Genomic DNA, 1,259 nt, shown 5'->3' on the forward strand with positions numbered 1-1,259 from the left:
CTGGATCGTGCAGGACGTCCGCGACGGCCGCGTCCTCCTCGGCCGCAGGTTTGGAAAGGACGACCCGTCTCCGGTCTTCCGGGAGCTTGTGGTGTGCGACCCCTTGCACCGGCGGTACGTCCTGCTTCCACCATTTCCGGACGACCTGGCCCATTGGGTGGAGCACCAGGTCTACAACCCTTTCAAACCTTTCCTCCTCCCCGTCGCCGAGGAGGAGACGGAAGAGACAGCATTCAGAATCATCTGGATGGCGCATTGCAGAACTAAGCTGGCCGCGTTTGTCTTCTCTTCCAGCACCGGAAAATGGCAAGAAGCCACCAAGAGCGGGCCGACTGGTTTGGTCCTTGACAGGGGCGACTCGGCCATACTGTCACGGATCCACCCTCATTTTCTCATGCGCCATTATGCCTATGGCTGCTTCTACTGGGACTGGCTTGTGACCGGGAGCAGAAAGTTGCTCATGCTTGACACCAGGAGGATGGAGTTCTCCTTTGCCGACCTCCCACCCGGAGAGTGGAGTAAACGTGTAGCCATTGTGGAGGCAGGGGAAGGCAGGCCTGGGATTTTTGGGTTCCATGGTGAAATTGCATCTGATCTCAGCTATGCCATTGCGCAAAATACAGGCGAGAGTCCGAACCAGTGGCAAATGTTGAAGACAATATCACTAGACCCTGGATACATATATTCTATCGATGCTGCAACGGGAAGGTACTTGCTATTGGTAAGGACGGTGGCCTCTTCTCTAGGGAATTTGGTAGAGAATTCACTCGTCGAATATTTCTCAATGGACGCCAAGATGTTGCAGCTTCAGAGGGTTTGTACCAAACAATGCTCGCTTATGTATAATGGGACACACATATATGCCGACTTTCCACCATCGCTGTTGTCTTCACGGGCAATATAAGTGGTAGAATTTCTATTCCATCATGTCCCTCACTTTGTAAGTATCAGTATCACACAACTTGTATAACGCGTGATTTTTCATTAGTAGTAGTTTTGATGGTCAAGCTAATGTAGCCGGAATACAAGTGTTGATCCAGTTTGAATTGTTTGAACCTCGAGAAAGTTCATTGAGTCATGCATAACTCATTTTGTACACATTTCTTTTGATAGATATAAGGCATGGCAAAAGTTTTCTTTTAGTCATCTACACATGTAAAATTTTGTCTCAGTTTTGTTTTGTAAATCTGCCTAACTGACAACAGTAGAGCTATGAAAATGGTGAAGAGAATTTTTTTCAGAGAGGTTGGAATAGAAAA

At 48.1% G+C, this 1,259-nt stretch overlaps 1 protein-coding gene across 1 annotated transcript; it reads left to right on the forward strand.

The window, feature by feature from the left end:
• Positions 1-17: 17 nt before the first annotated feature.
• LOC123178400 (uncharacterized) lies at positions 18-1,231 on the forward strand (the record flags this gene model as incomplete). Its single annotated transcript, XM_044591448.1, is given in 1 exon segment — positions 18-1,231. A coding segment is annotated over 1 exon segment (887 nt), but the record flags the coding sequence as incomplete, so codon positions are not given.
• Positions 1,232-1,259: the final 28 nt, after the last annotated feature.

This window comes from Triticum aestivum, unplaced genomic scaffold (assembly GCF_018294505.1).
Source record: "Triticum aestivum cultivar Chinese Spring unplaced genomic scaffold, IWGSC CS RefSeq v2.1 scaffold160450, whole genome shotgun sequence".
Taxonomy (NCBI): Eukaryota; Viridiplantae; Streptophyta; class Magnoliopsida; order Poales; family Poaceae; genus Triticum; species Triticum aestivum.